At 38.6% G+C, this 24348-nt stretch overlaps 2 protein-coding genes across 44 annotated transcripts in view; one reads left to right on the plus strand and one right to left on the minus strand.

Annotated features, from left to right (window-relative positions):
• ERP44 (endoplasmic reticulum protein 44) overlaps positions 1-6146 on the minus strand; it is a 108652-nt gene extending 102506 nt beyond the window's left edge. The window contains 1 exon segment of the mRNA NM_001137629.1: positions 6007-6146. Coding sequence (NP_001131101.1) covers positions 6007-6063 — 57 coding nt within the window. The 5' untranslated portion in view covers positions 6064-6146.
• Positions 6147-6483: 337 nt separating this feature from the next.
• INVS (inversin) overlaps positions 6484-24348 on the plus strand; it is a 160290-nt gene continuing 142425 nt past the window's right edge. For 33 of the 43 annotated variants that reach the window (XR_014824714.1, XR_014824684.1, XR_014824677.1 and 30 more), the window contains exons 1-2: positions 6484-6641; positions 9882-10008. Coding sequence is in view for 5 of the 43 variants with exons in the window: in XM_021066620.2 (XP_020922279.2) it covers positions 9906-10008 (103 nt within the window). In the remaining 38 variants the exon portion in view is untranslated. The remainder of the gene's footprint in view (positions 6642-9881; positions 10009-24348) is intronic. The other 10 variants (XR_014824694.1, XR_014824709.1, XM_084990929.1 and 7 more) reach the window with 2 other exon arrangements.

A 24348-nucleotide genomic window follows, 5' to 3' on the forward strand; every position in this document is an offset into this window, starting at 1 on the left:
GCCCTAAAAAAGACAAAAGGCAAAAAAAAAAAAAAAAAAAGAAAAGAAAGAAAGAAAAAAGAAATATAATTCTAGAAAACTAACCTGAGGATATAGTTGGAGGTCTGCAGCAAATATCACTGTACAGATGTCACTTGCACTTTTTTTTTTTTTTTGTCTTTTTAGGGCCACTCCTATAGCATATGGAAGTTCCCAGGCTAGAAGTCGGATTTGAGCTATAGCTGCTAGCCTACACCACAGCCACAGCAATAAGGGATCTAAGCAATACCAGGAATCGAACCCTCATCTCTTAACCTGCTAAGCCACAGTTGAAACTCCTCGCTTGTACATGTTTATTTATTTTTTTTACAATTGTGAAAAACTGGAATTACAAATAACTAATATTTTAACAAACAATGAAGTAAACTGTAGGGCATCTAAAAGTTGAGCTACTACAAAGTCACTGAAAGTCATAGACTACAGTATGAAAAATGTATTCAATAACTGTGGCAATTAGACATCTTTCCCAAGGCTTTCACAAGTTTTAACTATCAGAAATATTACTGAACAGGGTAATATATTCCAGTGCCTCTCAATCTGGCTGCATCCTAGAATCTACTCAGGAGATAGAGGGTTAAGAACTCAGTGTAAAAGAATGCAAATGGCCTTTAAACAGAAAAAAGCTCCATCACACTCATATAAAAAAGAGAATCAAATTAAAATGCAGGGAGATACCATTTCTCACCTATCAGATTGACAAACACCCAATCATTTGACATTCGCCTTGTTAGCAAGAATGTGGGGAAAGTCTGTTACATTGTTGGTGAAAACTCAAAATTGCAAAACTCCTGTGGAGAGGAATTTCCCCTGTCTAGCAACACCTACAAAGCTACAAATACACTTACCCTTTCCCTCAGCAACTTCAATTGCAGGAAACTATCTCTAAGTTACATAGTAAAAGTAGTTTTGCAAAAATTTGCTTGTATACATATTTGTTAAAGCAAAAAGATGGAAATGAGTAGATTAGCACATCTATCCAGAGGAGAAATAAAACAGTTTAAAAGAAATAAGAAATATTTATATCCTGATCCCTAGGATATACTTCACAGAGTTTAAAGAGAGGAGGGAGAGGTGGGCAAAGAAAGCATGAATCATATGCTAGAGTTTATCAATCAGGATGGAGAAACAAATATACACACATATAAACACAAATAGATTGCTTACTGGCAGCAACGCTGGATCCTTAACTTGCTGTGCCACAAGGAAACTTCCAAATTACATTTTCTTTTTAAAGTGAATTAAGAACTGAGAAGAATTTTTTAAAGATTTCTTATGTTAAGAGGAAGCTAAGTGAGTAGGAGATAGGGATAGAAGCTAACCTTATGTAAACATAGTTTGCTTTCTAGATTTGGCCTTGAAAGCAATACATTTTACACAATTACATATTAAAAGATAATTTTTTAAAAACAAAAATTGAAAAGCTAAATGAAACAAATAAACCTAATTATACATTGAGTTGGTGATTAAGACCACACAAATTTAATCACAGATTTATGGGGAACAAAAGAAATGTAGAAATTGGAGTTCCTGCTCTGGCTCAGTGGTTCGCAAACCCGACTAGCATCCATGAGGATGTGAGTTCTATCCTTTGCCTTGCTCAGTGGGTTAAGGATCCGGCGTGGCCGTGAGCTGTGGTTTAGGTCAGAGACGTGGCTCTGGCATAGGCAGGTGGCCACAGCTCCAATTGGACCCCTAGCCTGGGAACCTCCATATGCCGTGGGTGTGGCTCTAAAAAGACAAAAAGACAAAAAAAAAAAAAAAAAAAGGAAAGAAAGAAAGCAATATAGAAACATAAAACTTCACCAAGAGGATACAATCAGTAATATTCAGAATATGGGAAATTCTATAGGACAGAGGACCCAGTTTCCTCAATCAATAAGTTACAAGAAAAAAAACATGAGATAGAGAATCCATAAAGTTTTAGACAAATAACCCACTGGTATGCCTGGACTTTACATGGATCCTGTTTTGTACATGCAACGTGTTAAAAATTTTTTTTTTCTTTGAAACAAGAAAATCTCAACATTGATTAGAAATTTGATAATATAAAGGAATTTCTGCCAATTTTCTAGATGTGATAATGATATTTTGTTTTTTCTTTGTTGTTTAATCCTTATCTTTTAGAGAGCCATACTAAAGAAAGAAGAAATGACCTGGGAATTTGAAAACAAAACCAACCAAAAATGTTTGGGCCCCTGAGACATAACTAGCCTGGTAAAGGGCCTAGACATCATTTTATTAAAACTTCCCCAGGTGGTTCTAATGAACAACCAGGTGTTTTACAAACCACTGATCTGGGGCAAGTCATATGAAGAGGATAAATAACTTACTGAGCTATGAATGGAACTACATGTCTCCAAAAGCACTCTTCTTGAAGTGAAGAATCAGTATTTATTATTGGCTCTAATGGTAAAACTGACATCTCTGAATTCTGCTGTACTTATTTTCAAGGTACTTATAGTTTACTTAAATAAATGTTTATTTAGCTCTCTGATTTACTTATTTTCCTAACCTAAGCAAGCTTTTCTTTGCTTCTTATTTATATTGAACAAACCAGGAGCAATAATGGCAAAAGACTTAATGTCCAGGCACAAGGCAATTAGGCTAGTAACAACTTATGATCTATAAACTTAACCATCAAGATATTAATGAGAAAATGTCCTCAATAAAACAACTGGAGTGGAATGTTACAAATCTCTGAACCACAGAATAGGTTATCTAGGCTATATCAGGCAGTTCATTTCAATTTAGTCTTATTTCTCTTATCTTACCTTTTTAAAACTATTGTACATAGCCAATGCAGGAAGAACAACTGCTAAGAAATAACTAAAGCAGAAAATGGTCACTTTTAATCCTGAATAAACCCATCTCAGATAGAAAGATAAGCAGAAATGGGCTAATTAATAAATAACTGATTCTTTGGTTAGAGTGATAAATGAAATGCTCCCTTATCTTACTTATGAGCTGCCAAGTAATGATTGTCACATAGAAAAATGAAAATATTATGCTCTGATACATCTGGCCAGGTGCTTTTCTCTAATTCAAGCAGCTCTCCTTAAAAGCACACACTACTGGGAAGCAATTTCCCAATCCAGGTATTAACATACATTGGGGCTTTAGCAGAGAAACACTGCTGTCTCCGGCAATCAAATCATCCATAAAATACGATTTAACAGTTATGGAGGCAGAGACTATATAGTTCACAAAGTCGTAATCACACATCTATTAGACCAATTCAAACTATAACAGAAACAATATATACAATGAGGTATAGAAATGGTATAAGGAGGATTATGGCCTCTTTGCATTTGCTAGCTGACTCAAAATTTCTTTTCTGATTTATCCAAAATCAGTGCATTATACTATCCCACTTTATCGAACACATATTGCAAATTCAGTGGAGTTTAAAAATAATTTAAAGGCAATGGGGGTGTTTTATAAAGCAAGCCTGAAATAAAAGAACCCATCCTCTAAGATCCAACTTTAAATATATGTATACATTAAATATCAAGGGAAAAAAGTTATCACATTGAGGTTCTGTGTTTAGCTACCCATCCCAGAAAGGCTTTTTAGGCATTGAATGATAGGTACCAAAATGCTTTTGAGATCACAAAAGGAAGAAGAAGGAAAAAAAAAAAAAACCTGTCTACAGAAGTTTAGGATTTCATGTTTCAGCTATAATCTTATGAACAGCACTAAATCTCAATTGATCCACTTCTTTAGGGCTAAGGTATAGTTTGCCTGAAAAAAAAAATATTGTGGTAAGACAATATACCGCTTTTTAGAGCAGACCATTTGTGGAAAAAATGACCTCAGCTAGGTGGGAACTTGGATATTCAATGGCTGTACATGGGAAGTAATAAACCTGAAGTTTGAGATGGGGAGTTGGAGGGAGGAGGAACAGAGTATGTTGGGGAAGATAAAGGATATTTTTAGACAGGTGAGATATAGAATAAGCAAGTTCCATCACTAGAACAGAACTGCTAGTTAGATAAGTAATTCAAATTGTGATTAGACAGACATTCTATAAATATTTGCTAACTAGCGTATTATTAAAACTACTTCAGTAAACATTAAAAACACCCAAACTGAATCTAGCTCAACTTGTAACTCTGGGTTACTAAACCTTTTCTTGGGCTTTATTTGGCAGCTTATTAACCTGTACATTTATTCTCTAAAATGTCTTCTATTCCTCTACATTTACTTAAAGAAATAAGTGTACATTAACTAGATTTTATATTAGAAAAAATTCTTTTTCATGCTTAACAGGATTTGCAGGTTTTCTATAAAAAGGATGAGTTATTTCAAATTCTTTTTCCTTCAACTTAGCTCTACAAATAAATGGTGACTCTGATGTAATTTTTCTATTCAGTATTTCAACTTTTCTTTCTAATCTCTTAAGATTTTTACCCTTTTTTTTTTGTATCCTAAAAGTAATTCCTGGCAGAGAACTCATAATTCTGACCCTTTTATGGGTAAGGAAAAGACTACTATCTATTATCCTTAAAGAGAGAATGGTCTCTAATAACAATGAGTACTACTTCAGTATTTTTGGAAGGAGAGACCCACAGTATATAATGCAATTGCCTAGAAACAGCTCTACAAAGAGTATTTTCCTCTACACAGAAGCTACTCATTACTTTTAGTTTTAAGTGACAATAAGACACTTTTATCATTTAGCACTACCATGTTCATATTCAACTTTTAGTTCTAGGAAGAACTATGACATCCACTTTAGTTTTTTATAATACTTTCTCTGAAAAGGTTCAAGTACTGTGTATGGCTTTTGCATATGATTTGGAAATCACAAAGAAAGAGGAAGCACAGAGAAGAGAAGGGGAAACAAGAAGAGAAGGTATAGAGAGAGAGAAATTATTTCAAACGCAAATATTAAAAATTTAACATAATATGGTAGAATAAGCACTGAGAGTCCATAGACCTGCTTCAAATTCCAGTTCTGCCAGTAACCAGCTATATGTCAATTATGTTTCTCACAATATAAAGAGTGATTATGACTTAATGTTCACCTTAAATTCAGCTTTTAAAAAATAAACTGATTAAAGTATTTTCAAGTATTGTATTATAACAACAATTAAAGGTATATCATTTTATCATATGGAGTTAGTCTTTCACTTTTGCCTCAATGTGACCTGCAGCTTGGATTACTTAGGTTGCACAAAGATGTACTTTGGAGGAAGAAGGACCAGGGGAAGATTCCTTTACAAGATGGGATGGTACTGAGCCGGTGAGAGAGTTAAAGAGTAAGTGCGTATGTATACAGAAGACCAGGTCATTCACAAATCAGGAGCACTAAAGAACAAATGTGCTTATATTTCAGGTGGGGGGCAGTGAAACAAGACGTGAGTGAGGCCCTGAGCTGAGGCTTTCTGGTAATCAAAGCCTCCACCCTTCAAACCTTTACTCCCCCGGTGGACACCAGACCAGTTTCCAGTTCCGGGTTCCCAACCAATCGTATCAAGCCACAACAGAGGGCTCCGCCAAACCGGGCACCGTTTCAGGGCTCTAGAGAGATTCACACGACCCCAGCACCTGTCGGCCTCACATTTTTCCCAAAAGGAGGGGGTGGGAGGGAGCAGTAGGTCTATCCCCCGTCCTTTTGGACTTAGGCTACCACGAAGTCCACGAGCCCTTTAGACCAAAACAACCTCCGAACTCCGTGGGAAGGGGCGCTACTAGCCGTCACCCTCCCAAAGATCCTTCATTCAGGGCTAATTCTCCTGTTCACAGGTCCCAACCTCCGACAGTGGTTTCTCAGGCCTTGGGAACCCCGGGCCTGGGAAGCGGACAGACGGATGTCGAGAATGAAGGCAGCAGGAGAAGGTGCACTCCTCGCCACTAGAAGAAAAGATAGGAAAGCAGGAGTCGGGGCAGCTGTAAGCCTCTTGGCTAGCGGGGGAGGACGTCCGTGAGTCAGTCGAAGGGTCTGTCATTCCTTCACTCACTCACCAGGAGCAGGAGGGAGCATCTGAGGTCGGGTAAGGATAGGAAGACGGCAGGATTCATGGTAAAGCCGGGGTCCGCGGCAGGGACGGGCCTTGGCGGCTGGGACTGGAGAGGGTTGGGTTGGGTTAGGAAAGGGCTGGGCTCCGGGAGCCGGCGGTAGCGGAAGACTCTCCCGGCAGCGGCACCTCGTCCTCTCGACCCGGAGCTCCAGCGGCGAACACCCGGGACAATTTCCAGAGAGGCCTCTCACATCCTCACTTCCGGGTCCTGCCCACCTCGGAGCATCTAGGGAAATGTAGTCCTGGGCCATTTTCAAGGATCAGGACAGCGGGCGCCCAGAACTCTTTTCCCATCAGGCTCTTGGCCCGAGTCCACCGATTCCGCTGCGCGCGGGGACCTGTGGGATAGAAAGGGCGGAGGGCGGGTGCACTCCTGTGTTTTAGAAGATGAGAACTACAATTCCCAGAAGGCTGTACAGTCGAGAGACTGGGACGGCCTTCTGAGGGATTCCGCTAGTTTTAGCACGGTGGGCTCTATCCCAGCCGGATGTAGTGGCCTGACCTGGTGAGAGGGTCGGGCCAGCGGGGCTCGTCCCTCCTGGAGCCACCCCTAGGAAGTGAGTCCTGGAGGAGGCGAGGGTGAGTAGGAGGGGGCATCGCTGGGGAGGCACTAAACAATCTGCCACGCCTTGGCCCCTGCCTCAAACTCAAGGGCCTCTTGGCCTGAGTTGTGGCCTGAACCTCCATCACTAGCCTCCTTGCCTGCTACCTCTTCTTTCTGCACTAATTCCTGCATTATAAAAGAACCACTTCTCTGGGTTTCAGTGGAATGTGTCAATAACTTAACCCTAATTGTTTCTTTGGCTCCTGTACGGAATAGATATGGGATGGACTGGAAGAGCACGTTGTAAAGTGAAAACTCAGTGCGAGAGTGATTGCTGCTAATGCGTGGATCACTCTTACAGAATAATTACAAAATTCGTTAGCCAAGTAGTTGAGGAACTTAACCTGAGCTGGGTTAGCTCTCCAACCCAGCCAAGGCACATGCCCCAAGTGGTAGCCACACAATCACTGCCAAGTAATCAGGAGGTACTTGGCTCTTCTGTGGTTCTCCCTACCCCTTGCCTTTCCTTCAACTTCCCTGCTGCCTGAATGGAAGCTTCTCTTCTCTACTTGGATAGCATCTCAACTGTCACCATCAGTGACAACTTACCAAACAATCAACACTTTGGATTTAATCAAAATTACTCTTCTTTGCTTGTGACTACAGCACCACTAGTTTTCTATAGTTAGAATTACTGGAGCATTTACTACACTGGCTTGTTTTGTAATTAGTTGATGATGATGGTACTTTTGCATTTATAGCATTCCTTAATTAACAAAGTGGTTTTGATTTTCATCTATAGAAGTTTACAAAAAGCATTATAACTAAATATATATGTATATACATGCATATACATATATATATATTTGAGCTAAAAAAAGAAAAGAAAAAAGAACCCTGAAGAATGGATTTCTTGGACTAATAAAAGTAAATAGCGGTAGAGCCAAAATTTTTAATTAGGTCTCTTCTCCTAGTCCAGTGTTCTTATCTCCATACCACTCAGTGAACTCTCTGACAGACAAATGAGGAATTAAAGAACAGAGACTCATGAGTATGAACTCCTTACTCCAAGAACCTAAACTTTGACCCTGCTCACTCTCTGGACTTAGCACTCAGCCTACGACTTTTCATTCAACAAACATTTCCTGAACACCAGCTACATAGCTGTTACTGTGCTAAATGCTAAGAATTAAGAGACAAAGTATATATAAATATAACTGAGATAAAAATTTAAGCTTATTTCTCAAAAGGTATGAAAAATTTCTCTGACTCTGATGATCACTTAGAGTCTAAAGTAACAGGTATTAAAGTTCAGAACAGTGTCTAACACATTGTTGGCCCTCCACTTGTTGAATAAATCAACATGGCCTACTGTTTACATATTTCTTTGTGTGTGGGTCGGTGGGTGTGTGCTTTTTAAGGCCACACCTGCACCATATGGAAGTTCCCAGGTCAAAATGGAGCTGCAGTTGCCAGTCTATGCCACAGCCATAGCAACAGGGGATCCAAACTGCATCTGCCACCTGCACTACAACTCATGGCAATGCCGGATCCTTAACACACTGAGTGATGCCAGGGATCGAACCCACATCCTCATGGATAGTAGTCGGGTTTGTAACCCTCTGAGCCACAGAGGAACTCCCTCCATTTTTCTTATTTTACAGAAAATCAGAGCTGAAATAGCCTAGGTGCACACCGCATATTGTTAACAGAACTGGACCTTGAGCCCAAGTGCAATTACTCCTCTACCGTGTTTCCACCTACGCTCCTGTTTTGTAGCCTCTAAGTCACTTTAATGTAATTCCATATATAACTTGTTTTTCTGACATGACAGACATGCTCAGACATGACAGAAGTGTCTTAAAATGCCCATAATTTCTGCCAACGTGTTAAATCAAATTGTCAGCCAAATAAAGACATGAAGAGCTGACCTTTGCCAAAATTAAGAAAGTATTTTTACTCTAAAGCAGAACTTGAACCAATAATCCTGTCAATGACAGCCAAGTACTAGCTCATCAGTTGTGATAAATTTATCTTACAAAATTCCCATATCCTCAAGAGTCACAGAGATTGGAGTGTCATCTTTTAGTAAAATCAGAAGAGGGCTTGCTTACCCTTAAGGCAAATACTAACTGTAGCTAATAAATAGCTGCTCACTTTAGACAGGTATGTATGCTCCAGTTTGCTGTGATCCATATAATTCTCCAAGTTTCTTGCATTTGTTATCTCCCTGATCCTTGAAACTTTGATATAGCATCTTAGCTTTAGAAAGAAAATTTAAGATCACTGATGCAACTACCCCCTCTTTCCTTCCTATCAAATGCTTGAATTCTTCCTGCTGCATTTTCTTTCTGCCTTTCCCTTTCTTCCTTCCTTCCTCTTTTTTTGAGTCGCCCTGCATCATACAGGGTTTCTGAGCCACAGCTGTGACCTGTGCCACATCTGCCTCAACGCCATATCTTTTAAACCACAGTGCTGGGCCAGGGATTGATCCTGCATCCTGGTGCTTCAGATACACCCCTGATCCCATTGCACTACAGCGGGAACTCCTCCTGCATTTCTGACATAATCCAGCCTCTGCTTAAAATCATAAGATAGGGAACTCACTATTTTCCTGCACAGCTAATACATTCCTAGAAGGTTCTTATCAAACTATTATCAGTCTACCAGTCAGAGCAAAATATTTCTTAATGAAACATGGCTTATCCTAGTGATGTTTCCAAGTAAGTTACTAAGGTCAAGGTCTCTAACTACTTATCTTTTCCTTGTGGACACAAGGAGAGAACAAATAAAACTTCCTCCTTTTGTGGACATGAGAGAAAGAATGAGATACCTTTTAATTTAGCACTTAAATCTAGTTAATGTTAACCTGACAGTTCATCATACCTATTTTGTGATTTAGTCATGACCTTTATTCTCAATATCAATTCTGTTATTTCATATTATATGAAACCATATCACCTGTATAAACTCAGCCAATCACTGTGACTTTTGAACCTTGTGTCTAATGTTAAATATTCAGCCTTTTTTTTCCACTCAGTGCCCTAGAAGTGTCTTAGAACCATCTAATCCTTTCATTTTACAGATGAACAACTTGTACAAAGGGTCACCTGATTTGCCACATTATGGCAACTCTAAGACTAGGACTGTAGACTTTTTGAGTCTTTGTGAAATACTTGTAGTAAACCATATTTATAACATACCCATTTAGAGCTGATGAGATGGGTTTCAGAAATGTTTCCTACAGATAGTTGTTGGTTACACCATTGTTTCAGGTTGTTCCAGTTGTTGAGAAGACTATGAACAGATCAGAGAACTTCTTTCCTGGTTCCTCATTAGCATCCCAAGTTCATGCTGCTGCTATTAATGGAGATAAAGGTGCTCTTCACAAGCTCATCATAGGTAAGTGCCAAGTTAAGTACTGAAACTTTAAAAATAACTCTGTCTCATAAGGAAATATGTTAATCATAGTTCTAATTTGCAATCTACGTACATTTTAATGGAAATACATTATTGTTTATATTTTGTTTCAGGACTTGTACAAAAAAGAAATTATGTCCTGAAACTTAAAAATTTGGGTTAAGATAGGTGAAAAGTACTTGAGAAATATCTGTGTATTTGGCATTGAATCTTGATCTGTACTCTAAAGTGCTAAGAGAATTAATTCATCTTTGTAATAACAGAGATCTGAAATGAGATATTGGATAATGATCTTTAACATTTAGTATATACCCAAATTACTTACAAATAATTTGAATTTTAATGATTTCAAATTGATTCAATGTGTTCCCTATCATTGATTCAACTGATTGAAATTGATTGTGTTCACCCTGTCTTATGTAGAGAGAAAGGTCCAGTGTGGAAGGTCTAGAAGAACTTCTAGAGAAGTTGTAGAGAATAAAGTAAATAGGAGAAAGACAGTGGCTAAGAATTTTCCATAACTGTAAAAACCACAAATCCACATGTTCACAAGTCATTAGTCCCCAAGAGAATAAATAAAATAAAAATTTCTGTTATTTGTAATCTCTACACACACCAGTGTCAAGTGACATCATGATTGACAACCTGGGCTTTAAAATAAAGTCCACCCTACTTGAACGTCCATACTTATTCCTTCAGAATTTATTTTCATCCTACATTTCCAATTTCTTCAGGAACTTCTACCCATACACTGTATCTTCTGGCTAGGCTGTCTATTCCTCGTTATGCTTGGATTTTGTCTTTATATCTGTTGCCTGTCCTCTTTTCTACCTCCTACCCCCATACCTTCTCTACTAAACAAACTCCAACTCATCTTCAAAGACAAAATTCTTTTACCACACACTCTGTAAAGGTTTCTCTATCAGAGATGTGATTCTCACTTCACGTCAGCTACCTACGTTCAGTTACGCTTTGGAACCTGAGATCTTCCACCACCTCTGAATCCCTCATTCAAATGTTCTACCATTCAACTAAGACTTAGTTCCAGCTCATTTACTAATGAGAATGATAGTTTTTCAACATCACTGAGACCTCCAGTCCATTATTTTCTCCACTTTCAACCATCAGGCTCCTTCTGTCTTTACTTTCTTCCCTATTCAGCCCTGATTCTATAGTCTATTATTAAAATCCTTCCCTTAGAAAAATTCCCTTTTCTTCTTACCTGTTACACCTGTCTGTTGCAATCCCAACTCTGGGTGGACTTAATCCAACCCCTGAACAATTGAACCTGCCTAGAAGATTGGTAACACCCTAAATTCATGACTCCCTACTTCATGTAGACAGTCATCACTTTCTGCTCATTCTACCACATTTTTCCATAATGACTGTTTTATACTTCCTCACTCAGCCGAAACTCTTGATTGCCAGTTCTCCCTCCCTTCTTTATGTTCCTTACTGAAAATGAATGCACTGAATAGGAACTCCCTCATCTTTCAGCCTGGATATCTACAAATCAATCTACAGCTACACCCATCTTCTTCTCTCTTCCTGCTAAAACAGAGCAAATATCCCTTTCCGTCAAAGATCCATTTTTTCCACACAAACTCTGTATTCTATCCCTTCCTATCTTCTCTGGGATCTTGCTTCATATTTTTTTTTTTTTTTTTTTTTTTTTTTTTGCTATTTCTTGGGCCGCTCCAGCGGCATATGGAGGTTCCCAGGCTAGGGGTTGAATCGGAGCTGTAGCCTCCAGCCTACACCAGAGCCACAGCAACGCAGGATCCGAGCTGCGTCTGCAACCTACACCACAGCTCACGGCAACGCCGGATCGTTAACCCACTGAGCAAGGGCAGGGATCGAACCCGCAACCTCATGGTTCCTAGTCGGATTCGTTAACCACTGCGCCACCACGGGAACTCCTTGTTTCATTTTTTTTAAACCTCTGATTACACATCATCAAACTTTCTTGCTATTCTGTATACTTTTATCAACATTTAAACATGCTCTGTTGTTGCCATTGTGTAAAAATCCCTTCTCTGTTCCTTCATCCCCCTCTGGTATTACCTTATCTCTCAACTTTCTTTTGTAAGAGTATCAGTATATGGGCTAAACTTCTATAACAGTGACTTGACTAAGATAGAGGTCTATTTCACTCTCATAGGAATTCAAAGGTAGGGCAGTCTAGGGTGGATAGACATCTCTGCTTCACAGAATCACCCAGGGATGCTGCCAGCATTTAGCTTTGCCGTTCTCAACATGACTTCCATCTTGGGGTCAAAGAGTCTTTCACTGGAGTCATAGCCCAGCCAGCAGGAAGGACAAGGGAGGGAGCACAGGATAGTAATTTGTCATTCCTGAAGTGGGTGGACTTAGAGCCACACCTATGACAGAAGAGGCTTAAAAAAAAATTTCTTATCCCTGGATGGCATCATGCCCAGCTAAAACTCAGGGTGCTCAGTTCCCAAAAAGAATGAGAGAATGGATATGGGGGCAGTTATCACTCTGTCGCCAAAACCAAGCTTCTTGAGCCGCCAGCACTCATTTCCACTTCCTTATCTCAATCCACATTTTATTTAGTGAAAATAAGACATGCTTTCTTATTCTGAAATATACATATAGAAAAGTCCGTAGACTTAAGTGTTCAATTTCACAAATAAATATGAAGCAAACATCCATGTAATCATCACTAGGTCAAAGAGCAGAACATTTTTCCCCCAGCAATCTCAATGCATCCATTCCTCCCACTTGGAATAATTTCCTGTCTTAACCTTTATGGTAGTAATCACATTGTAGACATACCACCTAGTTATATGTCTTAAACACTATAGTTTAGTTTTGCCTTTTTTGGATTTTTTTTCCTAAATGTTCCATGTTTACTTGTACAAAAAATTATTCAGTTATGTCATATTCCTGCTCAAAACTCTTTCATTGCTTCCCATTGTACTTGGAATAATATTTGAAAGTGTACCAACCTCACGTTTCACCACTCTCTCCTGCCAAAAACCTGCTTCCTTTTTGTTTTTCAAACCTGCCAAGCCCTTTACCATCTCAAGGCTTTTGCCTGAAATACTTCTCTACCCATTCTCTATCTGACTGACCCTGACTCATCCTTCAGATCTCAGCATTAAGGTCACTTCTTCAAAGAGGCCTGTTCTGCCCATCCAGATTCAGTGAAATCTCTCATTGTGTGCTCTCTTGGAACCCTGCAGTTTTCCTTTGTAGAATTTATCTCAGATCGTAACTGTATATTTATATATATGACCATTTTAATGTCACTCTGCTCTATAAGCTAATAGCCTGCATGAGTGTAGAATATCTCTGTTTAGTTCATCATTACATCCACAAAATCCAGGATAGTACTTGGCACATAGTAGGCACAGGGGAAATATTTGCTGAAGAAGTGAATAAATGTTATAATTATTCTGTAAATCTTTCTTCCTCAGAGGTCCATAATCATCTGGAGGGCTGAGATTAAATCTGAATTGAGTTTAACTGAACTGAGAAGGAAGTTAGGACTAAATTTCATTGGGAAAAAAATTTTTAACTCAGAATTCCTCAAGAAAACATATCTTATAAAATCTTTTATTATTTATTTTAAAATGGTATACAGTCTTCAAAGGGAACAAACTGTGCAGTATGTTGTATATTAAAAACACTTATACAGGCTTAACACATTATATATTAATGTGTTACATAATAAAACTTGAAATATTCCTATAATTTTATATCCCCAAAGAAAAAAATTCCGTAAAAACAAAGAAGCTGTCATGATGTGACTGAGTATAGAACTGATAAATGTATTTAGAAGTTGGTTCCTTGTGTTTTCTGTCATCTTGTCTAAGGAACCCCATATTCATTACTGACTTTGAGCTATAACACTATTCACCTTTCAAGAACTCTGCCATTTTTTTTCCGTTTTTGGGGGGTGCTTTTTAGGGCCGCACCCATGGCATATGGAAGTTCCCAGGCTAGGGGTTGAATCACAGCTATAGCCACAGGCCTATGCCACAGCCACAGCAACACCAGATATGAGCCACATCTGCGACCTACACCACAGCTCACAGCAACGCTGGATCTTTAACCCACTGAGCAAGGCCAGGGATCGAACCTGCATCCTCATGGATATTAGTCAGATTCGTTACCGCTGAGCTATGATGAGAACACCAAGCGCTCTGCCATTTTTGTCTTCTGTGCAAAGATAATAATATCTTTGCTCTGTGGTGTTGCCTAACATTTGTATGTTCTCACCAAAATGTTATAGTTTAGTATTAAGAAACACCTTAAATTTCAGTGTATCTTGTACATTCTTTTATGTAGCACAGGTGATGCTCTCTAACTATATGCTATTTGTCTTTTCTAAGCTAGTAACGTAGTACTACAAATGAATTAATTTTTTTCTTCAATCTTTGCTCACCAACTGCTCAGTGAATTCATTCACCTTAGCATTTTCTGTTTTCCCTTCTCTGTTTCCATGGAGAAGTATGTCGTGTTGTGTTAGACTCCATGGAAACAGATGAGCATCTCCTTCTACATACACAAATGATTAAATCCAACACTTTCTATGCTGCCCATTGTCCTGGAGGAGGAATGAAGAAGCTTTTTTTGAATGAGACATCATTTTAGTAGCAATTCTTAGTGTTTAACCTATTATAATGGGTTAATATTTTAACCTAACTCATTACTTCCTAGATTTAGATGGCCCCCAAAACATATACATAGCAAAATCCTTACACGCTGTGACTATCATTTATAGATATATAGCTTTTTCTCTTAATATCAAACTCAAATAATTTAATTGAGTAGCAGAGACATGGCTGATAATATTATTTAGTAGATTCATTTTAATACTATACTATGTAGTATAATAGAAAGGATATGAATTTTAGAGTCAAATAAACCTGAGTTTTGAATTCTGGCTTTGTCATTTATTAGCTGTCTTACCTTGGCTAAACCACGTAATCTTTTTGAGCCTCAGTTTCCTTATCTCTAAACTATAGAGGAATTCCTATTGTGACTCAGTGGGTTAATTTTTTTATTTTATTTTTTTTTTTTGTCTTTTGTCTTTTTAGGGCCGCACCCACAGCATATGGAGGTTCCCAGGCCAGGGGTCTAATTGGAGCTGTAGCTGCTGGCCTACACCACAGCCACAGCAACGCCAGATCCAAACCACATCTGTGACCTATACCAAAGCTCATGGCAACGCTGGATCCTTAACCCACTGAATGAGGCCAGGGATCAAACCCAGAACCTCATGGTTCCTAGTCAGATTCGTTTCCGCTGCACCACAATGGGAACTCCTTATTTTTTCTTTTATTTTATTTTTATTTTTTTGTCTTTCAGTGGATTAAGAATCCAACTAGTATCCAAGGGGATGAGGGTTTGATCCCTGGGCTCTCTCAGTGGGCTGAGGATCCAGTGCTGCTACAAGCTGTGGTGTAGGTCACTGATGTGGCTTGGATCTGGCATTGCTGTGACTATGGCACAGGCTGGCAGCTGTACTCTGATTCAACCCCTAGCAACCCCTAGCATGGGGACTTCCATATACCTCAGGTGCAGCCCTAAAAAGAAAAACAAAACAAAAAAACTATAGATTATTATACTTTGCTTGTGCGACAGTTAAATTAGATAATGACTGTAAAACTTCTAGCATCACACCTGACACATGGTAGACAATAGTTAGAACTTTATTACTGCTATTGTTATAGCAGGTTGGACTTACATTAAATTAATCAAATCTTATATAGTTTCGGAAAAATCTCAAGATGAAAAAGCTCTAAATGCTAACAAAGAATGATACTACTTTCTTTGTGAAAATCATACAAAATCACTTGTAAATATTCACTGTGTTGTAAATGACTGATAGAGGCATTACTGCTAACAGTGTTTGGGGTGTTTGCAGTGGTAAAGTAACCAGGCAGCATCATTCTGATTCTACTACAGCTTATATTGGCCTGTCCATGGCCTCAATGAATATAAATCTCTCCAAATCATTCTTGCCTTGTTTATACCACCTCCCAACACTGTAGGTAGGTGTGGCAAGGAGCCTCATAAGTGGTAGAGCAGTGACATTATTTCAGTTTCCTTCTTTTACCTCAACCCTGACTTTAAATATTAGGGTCATTGACAATACTACAAAGCTACGGTAATCAAAATGGTGTGGTATTGACACAAAAACAGACACATTGATCAATGGAACAGAAAAGAGAACCCAAAAATAAACCCACACACCTATAGTCAGTTAATCTTCAACAGAGGAGGCAAGAATATACAATGGGGAAAAGTCTCTTCAGCAAGTGGTATTGGGAAAGTTGGACAGCTACATATAAATCAATGCAATTAAAAACACCATACACAAAAATTAACTCAAAATGGTTTAAAGACTTAAACATAAGACATGACACCATAAAACTCCCAGAAGAGAACATAAGCAAAACATGCTGACATTAATCATACCATTGTATGCTTAAGTCAGTCTCCCAAGGCAATAAAAATAAAAGCAAAAATAAACAAATAGTACCTAATTAAACCTACAAGCTTTTGCATAGCAAAGGAAACCATAATTACAACAAAAAGACAACTTATAGAATGGGAGAAGATATTTGCAAATGATACATCTAAGAAGGGCTTAATTTCCAAAATACACAAACAGCTCATATAACTCAACAACAAAAAAACAAACCAACACAGTCAAAAAAACAGACAAAGGAACTAAACAGCCATTACTTCAAAGAAGACATACAGATGGCCAATAGGCACATGAAAAGAAGTTCAACCTTGCTAATGAGAAATGGAAATCAAAACTGCAATGAGGTATCACCTCACCCTGGTCAGAATGGCCATCATTAAAAAGTCTACAAATAACAAATGCTGGAGAGGTTGTGGAGAAAAGGGAACCCTGGAGTTCCCGTTGTGGCATTGTGGAAATGAATCTGACTGGTATCCGTGAGGATGCAGGTTCAATCCCTGGCCTTGCTCAGTGGGTTAAGGATCTGGCGTTGCCGTGAGCTGTGGTGTAGGTCGGAGATGCGGCTCAGATCCTTTGTTGCTGTGTCTGTGGCATAGCAGCAGCTGTAGCTCCAATGTGACCCCTAGCCTGGGAATTTCCATGTGCTGCAGGTATGGCCGGACCTAAAAAGATAAAAATTAAGGAGTTCCCGTCATGGCGCAGTGGTTAACGAATCTGACTAGGAACCATGAGGTTGCGGGTTCGATCCCTGGCCTTGCTCAGTGGGTTAAGGATCTGGCATTGTCATGAGCTGTGGTGTAGGTCGCAGACATGGCTTGGATCCTACATTCCTGTGGCTGTGGCGTAGGCCAGCAGCTACAGCTCCTTCAGCTCCAGCCTGGGAACCTCCATATGCCGTGGGCGCAGCCCTAAAAAGCAAAAAAAAAAAAAAAAAACCAAACAAACAAACAAAAAAACTAAAAATAGAATTACCGTATGATCCAGCAATCCCACTCCTGGGCACATATCAGAACAAAACTATAATTCAGAAAGGTACGTGCACCTCTATGTTCATAGCAGCACTATTCACAGTAGCCAAGACATAGAAACAACTTAGCAGTCCATTGACAGATGAATGGATTAAGAAGATGTGGTAGACATATACAATGGGATACTACTTAGGCATTAAAAAAAGAATGAAATAATGCCATTTGCAGCAACATGGATGCCATGGATGCAACTAGAGACTATCATACTAAGTGCAGTAAGTCACAAAGAGAAAGACAAATATCCTATGATAGCACTGAAATGTGGAATCTAAAATATGACACAAATCAATGTATCTATGAAACAAAAGATTCACAGACATAGAGAATAGACTTGTGGTTACCAAGAGAAAAGGGGAAGTGAGGGAGGAATGGATTGGACTTTTGGGATTAGCAGATGCAAACTATTTTATATGGAATGAATAAATAGCAAAAGTCTTACTGTATGGCACAGGGAAGAATATTCAGTGTCCTTTGATAAACCATGATGCAAATAAATATGAAAAAGAGGAGTTCCTGCAGTAATGCAGCAGAATCAGCAGCGTCTTTGTTCCACCAGGACATAGGTGCTATCCCTGGCCTGGCACAGTGGGTTAAGTGATCCAGCGTTGATGCACCTGTGGGGTAGGTCACATCTGCAGCTGGGATCTGATCCCTGGCCCAGGAATTCTGTATGATGTGGGGTGGCCAAAAAAAACCAAAAAGAGTGTGTGTGTGCATATAACTGAATCACTTTGCTGTACAGCAGAAATTAATATAACATTGTAAATCAGCATATTTTTGATTAAAAATGTTAAGGTCATTAAATGTTATATAAATGTTTTACATATTTAATGTGTTTATAAATATACTTACATGCATATGCATCAGTATTAATAATAGTAATAAAATTAGCCAACATGAAGTTATGTTATACAAGAACTGCATTAAGTATTTTATAACTCATTAGTAGTAAGATGCCATAAAGAGTTTTAGGTATTCTTATTTCCCTGTTTCATAGATAAGGAAACTGAGATATAGAGAAATTAAGTAACTTGTCTAATAAGGGAGAAAACCGATTGAAGCCTGCAAGACTGATTCTAAAGCCCATGCTTTTAACTACTAAACTGTCGGGCCTTGTGGTATGGGTAGGTATTTCTAACCTTGGCTGATGAAATTTTAATGGTTATGTACTTTGAACTTTTCTGAACTTTTTTCATGCTGTGAGCCTTATTGGCAATCTGGTGAAGCTTATGTGTTTTTTGTTTGTTTGTTTTTGCTTTTTAGGGCTGCACCCGTGATATATAGAGGTTCCCTAGCTAGGGGTCTGATCAGAGCTACACCTGTCAGCCTATGCCACGTCACAGCCATAGCAACGCAGGATCTGAGCCACACCTGCAACCTATACCACAGCTCACGGCAACGCCAGAGCCTTAACCCACTGAGTGAGGCTAGGGATCGAACCCCCAACCTCATGGTTCCTAGTTGGATTCATTACTGCTGCGCCATGATAGGAACTCCTGGTGAAGCTTATGGACCCCTTCTCAGACATGTATTTGTAAGAGCTTAAACATAACATAATAAGAAATTTTTTAAATCAGCTGTATTGAAATACAGTTATCAAAACACATGAAAAGATGTTCAACATCACTCATCATTAGAGAAGTGCAAATCAAAACCACTATGAGGTACACCTTACACCAGCCAGAATGGCCATCATCAAAAAAGTCTACAAACAGTAAGTGCTGGAGAGGGTGTGGAAAGAAAACAAACCCTAGTATACTGTTGGTGGGATTATAAATTGATGCAACCACGGTGGGAAACAGTATGTGGAGTCCTCAGAAAACTAAAAATAGAACCACCATTTGAACCAGCAATCCCACTCCTGAGCATTTATCCAGATAAAACTATGACTCAAGAAGACACATGTACTCCAGTGTTCATTGCAGCACTCTTTTCAATAGCCAAGACATGGAAACAACTTCAATGTCCATCAACAGAGGAGTGGATCAAGAAGATGTGGACATATACACAATGGATAACTGTATTTCTTTTATTTTTTATTACTCAATGAATTTTACATTTATACTTGTACAATAATCATCATAATCCAATTTTATAGGATTTCCATCCCACAACCCCAGCGCACCCCCCCCACCCCAAACTGTCTCCTTTGGATACCATAAATTTTTCAAAGTCTGGAGTTCCCGTTGTGGCGCAGTGGTTAACGAATCCGACTAGGAACCATGAGGTTGTGGGTTCGGTCCCTGCCCTTGCTCAGTGGGTTAACGATCTGGCGTTGCCGTGAGCTGTGGTGTAGGTTGCAGACGCGGCTTGGATCCCGCATTGCTGTGGCTCTGGCGTAGGCCGGTGGCTGCAGCTCTGATTCGACCCCTAGCCTGGGAATCTCCATGTGCCATGGGAGCGGCCCAAAGAAATAGCAAAAAAAAAAAAAAAAAAAAGACAAAGTCTGTTGAGTCAGTATCTGTTCTGCAAAGAAGTTCATTGTACAACTATAAATGTAATAAATTCATTGAGTAATAAAAAATAAAAGAAATACAGTTATCAAAGTATTTTTAAATTATTATGCAGCACTATAACGTATAATCATTTTTTATTAACACATTAAATAGGAAGATCTACTGGCAGACCTAACAACTATGTTCATTTTAAAATAGCAGTGAGAACTAGTACACTGTTGGTGGGATTGTAAATTGGTACAACCACTGTGGAATGCAGTATGGAGATTCCTCAGAAAACTAAACATAAAACTACCATTTGATCCAGCAATCCCACTCTTGGGCATCTATCCAGAGAAAACCATGACTTGCAAAGACACATGTACTCCATTGTTCATTGTAGCACTAATTACAATAGCCAAAACATGGAAACAACCTAAATGTCCATCAACAGAGGAGTGGATCAAGAAGAGGTGGTACATATACACAATGGAATATTACTCAGCCATGAAAAAGAATGAAATACCAGCATTTTTTGCAACATGGCAGGACCTAGAAACTATCATGCTAAGTGAAGTCAGCCATACAATGAGACACCAACATCAAATGCTTTCACTGACATGTGGAATCTGAAAAAAGGACAGACTGAAATTCTTTGCAGAACAGATATTGACTCACAGACTTTGAAAAACCTATGATTTCCAAAGGAGACAGTTTGGGGGGTGGGGCGATGTGTTTGGGCTGTGGGATGGAAATCCTGTGAAATCAGATTGTTGTGATTATTATACAACTACAGATGTGATAAATTCATTTGAATAATAAAAAAATAAAAATAAAATAGCAATGAGTGTTAAATGATATTTTAGGATACCTTAACAATTATAATATATAAAAATATTTTATGAAATATTTGAGTGCCCTCAAAATATAATATGTCTCATGTTATTATTATTCTCATTTTATATTAGGACACTGAGTCTCAGAAGTTAAGCAGTTTAGTTGCATAACTAATAACTGCGAAGTTGAGACTCAAACCAAATCACTGGATTATGAATCTTGTCTTCTTTCCATTGTTCCCATGTTGCCTCTCTAACAATAAGCAGATATTTTTTAAATGACCACAGACACCTTCCCAAGATTGTAACAAGATGAAAGGTGTGAAGAAGTAGGTAAAAACAGATAAATGCATCTTTGATGCTACACAAAGGTAATGTTTTAGAACAAGCAAATGGTATCAGTAGAGAATGCTAAATTTACTTGTGTTGGACAGTATGGTGCCATAGCTATTGTGTAAAGTGGCACAACTGTCACTATAAGTGACAGTCATTTCCTCTAACTGCTAGAGTTGGAGCTCTGGTTTCTGCACATACCAGTCCATACGGAGACTGTTCTGCTCCATTTAGCCTTAAAATAACCCAATGCAGTAGGGCAGCAGCTTTTCAATCATAGTTCCAGCTCATCTTTCTGAGCTATGTTCAGACTGAGCACATGCAGAATGCCAGCCCCAGTTGGTCGTGGATTAGAGGCTATCTCCACAGTTGCCAGAATAATTAAAACAACACAGCATATTAGCCAGCTGCATCCTATATTAGGATTCCTGATAGGAATGCAAATTTAAGTGCACTGCCATCCAGCAAATATTAGATTCCATCAGAAGTCCTACATTTGTAAAACATATTACAGTTATGAAACACTTCCAAACAATAAGTCATTTCATTTGATCATCAAAATAAGCTATTGTGTAGACTGGACAGGTATTGGCTGAGTGCTATAACTGAGGAAATGAAAGGAGTATGGTAGCTAAAGGAACAGGACTTTCTCAATTTACCCAGGAAGCTCAGAACCTTATGGAAACTTCACTACTCAGAAACTAGTCATAAAGCCACTACACCCCTAAAGAAACTGAAATTAGGATCCAGGTGAGGCTAAATGCTGCTTTTTCTAATCATGACTAGGGGATACAAGATTTCAGTTACCTCAGACGCAGAAAGTTTCCTTATAGGCATGACATATTGGATGGTGTTGACAACCTAATTAAATCTTCTCTGTTGGAAAGTATAAATACCAGTTATACAACAAAATATATCAGAGATTGAGGAGAAGACTTAAAGTTTCCCTGTATCTTACAGCCAACTTGGTCAGAGCAGAGCAACTGGTGTTCTAGGAGATAGAGTGACCTATTAACCCCATGGTTCTGACTTCACTTTGGCCCTAAGAAACCTAATCGGTTAGGATTAGCCCAGGGTATGAGGAGTGCCTTCATTTCCCATGTTTGTTCTTGTGACCACAGTTCTTAAATCCTCTTCCATACTAAAGCTTCCAAAGAAGAATCTCACTATTCGAGAGAAATTATAATATGAATCACTGTCCAACATCCATTCATGATAAAAGCTCTTACCAAAGTGGGTATAGAGGGAACATACCTTAACATAATAAAAGCCATTTACAACAAACCCACAGCAAATATAATACTCAATGGAGAAAAGCTGAAAGCCCTCCCACTAAAATCTGGAACAAGACAAGGATGCCCACTCTCACCACTTTTATTCAATATAGTATTGGAAGTACTAGCCACAGCAGTCAGACAAACAAAGGAAATAAAAAGCATCCAAATTGGAAGAGAAGATGTAAAATTGTCACTATATGTAGATGACATGATACTATGTATAAAAAACCCTAAGCGCTCAACCCAAAAACTACTTGAACTGATCAACAAATTCAGCAAAGTAGCAGGATATAAGATTAACATTCAGAAATCAGTCACATTTCTGTATATGAATGAAATATTGGAAAAAGAAGACAAAATACAATACCTTTTAAAATTGCACCCCCAAAAATCAAATACCTGGGAATAAACCTGACCAAGGAGGTAAAAGACTTAATATGCTCAGAACTATAAAACATTAAGGAAATTAAAGAGGATTCAAAGAAATAGATATTTCATGTTCCTGTGTTGGAAAAATTAATATTGTATAAATGGCCATACTACCCAAAGCAATCTACAGATTCAATGCAATCCCTATCAAATACCCATGACAATTTTCACAGAACTAGAACAAACAATCCAAAAATTTATATGGAACTACAAAAGACCCAGAATTGCCAAAGCAATCCTGAGGAACAAAAACCAAGCAAGAGGCATAACTCTCCCAGACTTCAGGCAATATTACAAAGCCACAGGAATAAAGATGGATGGTGTGATACTGGGACCAAAACAGAGATACAGACCAATGGAACAGAGTAGAGAACCCAGAAATAAACCCAGACACCTATGGTCAATTAATCTTTGACAAAGGAGGAAAGAATATAAAATGGGAAAAAGACAGTCTTTTCAGCGAGTATTGCTGGGAAACCTGGACAGCCGCATGTAAATCAATGAAACTGGAAAACGCCCTCACGCCATGCACAAAAATAAACTCAAAATGGCTTAACAACTTAAATGTAAGACAAGACACCGTCAAACCCCTAGAGAACATAGGCAAAACATTCTCTGACATCAACCTTACAAATGTTTTCTCAGGTCAGTCTCCCAAGGCAGTCTCTTATTTTTTTATAAGAAATAAAAGCAAAAATAAACCAATGGGACCTAACCAAACTGACAAGCTTTGCACAGCAAAGGAAACCATAAAAAACAAAACAAAACAAAAAGACAACATACAGAATGGGAGAAAATAGTTTCAAATGATGCAACGGACAAGGGCTTAATCTCTAAAATATACAAACAACTTATACAACTCAATAGCAAAAAAGCCACAACCCAGTGGCAAAATGGGAAAAGACCCGAGTAGACATTTCTCCAAAGAAGATATACAGATGGCACATGAAAATATGCTCCACATCACTGATAATTAGAGAAATGCAAATCAAAACTACCAGGAGGTACCACCTCACACTGGTCAGAATGGCCATCATTAATAAATCCACAAATAATATGCTGGAAGGGGTGTGGAGAAAAGGGAACCCTCCTGTACTGTTGGTGGGAATGTAAGCTGGTACAACCACTTTGCAAAACCGTATGGAAATACCTTAGAAAACTATACATAGAACTACCATATGACCCAGCAATACCACTTTTGGGCATATATATCTGGACAAAACTTTCCCTTGAAAAAGACACATGCACCTGCATGTTCATTGCAGCACTATTCACAATAGCCAAGATATGGAAGCAAACTGAATGGCCTTCTGCAGATGAATGGATTAAGAAGATGTGGTATATATACACAATGGAATACTACTCAGCCATAAAAAAGAACAAAATAATGCCATTTGCAGCAACATGGATGGAACTAGAGATTCTCATACTAAGTGAAATAAGTCAGAAAGAGAAATATAAACACCATATGATATCATATATCCGGAATCTAATATATGGCACAAATGAACCTTTCCA

The sequence above is a fragment of the Sus scrofa genome, chromosome 1 (genome assembly GCF_054392235.1).
Source record: "Sus scrofa isolate SSC_HxYL_T2T_F1_AM1 chromosome 1, Sscrofa_HxYL_maternal_Yorkshire_Landrace_v2.0, whole genome shotgun sequence".
Classification (NCBI taxonomy): Eukaryota; Metazoa; Chordata; class Mammalia; order Artiodactyla; family Suidae; genus Sus; species Sus scrofa.